At 37.8% G+C, this 1,768-nt stretch overlaps 1 protein-coding gene across 1 annotated transcript; it reads left to right on the top strand.

Annotated features, from left to right (window-relative positions):
• The first annotated feature begins 723 nt into the window (after window positions 1-723).
• Window positions 724-1,566, top strand: LOC122399853. The gene is made up of 2 exons (XM_043400876.1): window positions 724-856; window positions 934-1,566. Exons 1-2 carry the CDS (start codon window positions 771-773, stop codon window positions 1,526-1,528), a joined length of 681 nt encoding a protein of 226 aa, XP_043256811.1. The 5' UTR covers window positions 724-770; the 3' UTR covers window positions 1,529-1,566.
• The last annotated feature ends 202 nt before the right edge of the window (window positions 1,567-1,768 follow it).

Raw genomic sequence — 1,768 nt, forward strand, 5'->3', positions numbered from 1 at the left:
ATTCGTAAGATGTATTCCGAGAGTTCATAATTTTATAAAATTGTTACGAAGGAGGGGGAAAGAAATTATCTTCCACATTCTCTCCTCGCATAAATCTAAGGCTGGACCGTCGATTTAATTTATATTTTATATTTTAATCCGTTGGACGCAGCGTGTCGCGAACACGATATTGCATATTCGCGTAGCAACGACTTCGGCGAAAGGCACGCATGGAATGTAAATGGAATGTAAATGTAAATGTAAATGTAATATCCTTTTTTTCAATGCAACACGTTGTAACTATTTGAGGCCTTGTGCAGTTTAAAGCGTGCTTTTATACCAGCACAGCGATTTGGTATCTCTGCCTAACTCTTTCGGTGTCTCTCCCCCTCCCTCAAATGCATTGCATGCCAACATGGTTCTATGCAGTTTCTGCTGATATCGCATAATTCTTTCCATGATTCACTCGTATGACGAATTAGTGCGCAAGATCGTTCAACACAGTTTCTACTGATTCCACATAATTCTAAGATTCAGCGCTTCCACAGATATTATATTACATTCAACACGTGTCGAGACTTTTATCCTTGGAGGCCCAAGTTACATGCAATCGCGCGATATGCTGCGATGTTAAGATTGAACAAAAGCATTATGGAAAAAAAATGGTAGCTTTAGAATAAAATGTGGTGGGGATTGCACCTCTATTTAAGCCGTCTCCCCGGACGCTATTCCATCAATCGCTCAGTAGCTTCGCTGAATTTTCGACGGAACAAATAGTGCTCTGAAAGAAAATGTGTAGTACCAGTGCCATGCGTTATTACGTTCCAATCGTGCAAGATGATGGTGTATCTCCATGCAAGGAGAATACATTTAACAGGTAACCTTTCATAATTTTTTATTGATTTATTTATGTTTTTTCATGAAAAAAGGTAATTTTCATGATTATGCTTTTAGGCCGCGCCAACCATCGCGTGTCATGGTCAGAAGATACGCATTAACATCCTCGGGCAGCAAATATTTGGAAATTGGAATCAGAGTAGGTCCTATAGCCGATGTAGAAATTCTTCTCGGCGATAATCGTGGGAATCATCTCATAATACCATGGCATACATGGAACACACTATTCGACAGCTGTACAACCATCGAGGAACGTGCACAATTGCCAGGGTCATCATTGATGCGGATTCATGAATTAACGGTGGAATTTTGTCACATGTATGATTCACCGATTGTAAAGATGACAATGGATACTAAGTCGCTGTATTTCAAACCGAATACAGTAACATTTTTATTTAATCTTGAGCCGTGTGTAAGCTATGTGTATCCGCGGCTCTATCAAACTGCAGAAGAAGTGAGGACAAAATTTAAAACTTTTGTTAACGTGCTGCAACAAAAAAGCGATGCTGTCTCCGAAACATTAGATACACGTTGTGCTGCTAAAATCATACGCGACAGTGAATATTACTGCAAGGATTATCTTGTAGATTGTGAACTGTTAGGATGCGCCATCAATGATATTGTAGTTGATGCTCGCATAAAAAAAATGTAACAATATAGTATCATTTAAAACATATATTATTTCTCCAATTTTATTTACCCGTCTTCCACCTTCTCTCCTCGCATAATTCTAAGATTCGACTTTTCAAAACAAAAACAATATATTCTTCTATTGTAACAATATATTCTCATTTAAAACATATATTATTTCTCCAATTTTATTTACCCGTCTTCCACATTCTCTCCTCGCATAAATCTAAGGCTGGACCGTCGATTTAATTTATATTTTATA

This window comes from Colletes gigas, unplaced genomic scaffold, assembly GCF_013123115.1.
Source record: "Colletes gigas isolate AHSC1104 unplaced genomic scaffold, ASM1312311v1 Colletes_gigas_Sc00015, whole genome shotgun sequence".
In the NCBI taxonomy this organism is placed as follows: Eukaryota; Metazoa; Arthropoda; class Insecta; order Hymenoptera; family Colletidae; genus Colletes; species Colletes gigas.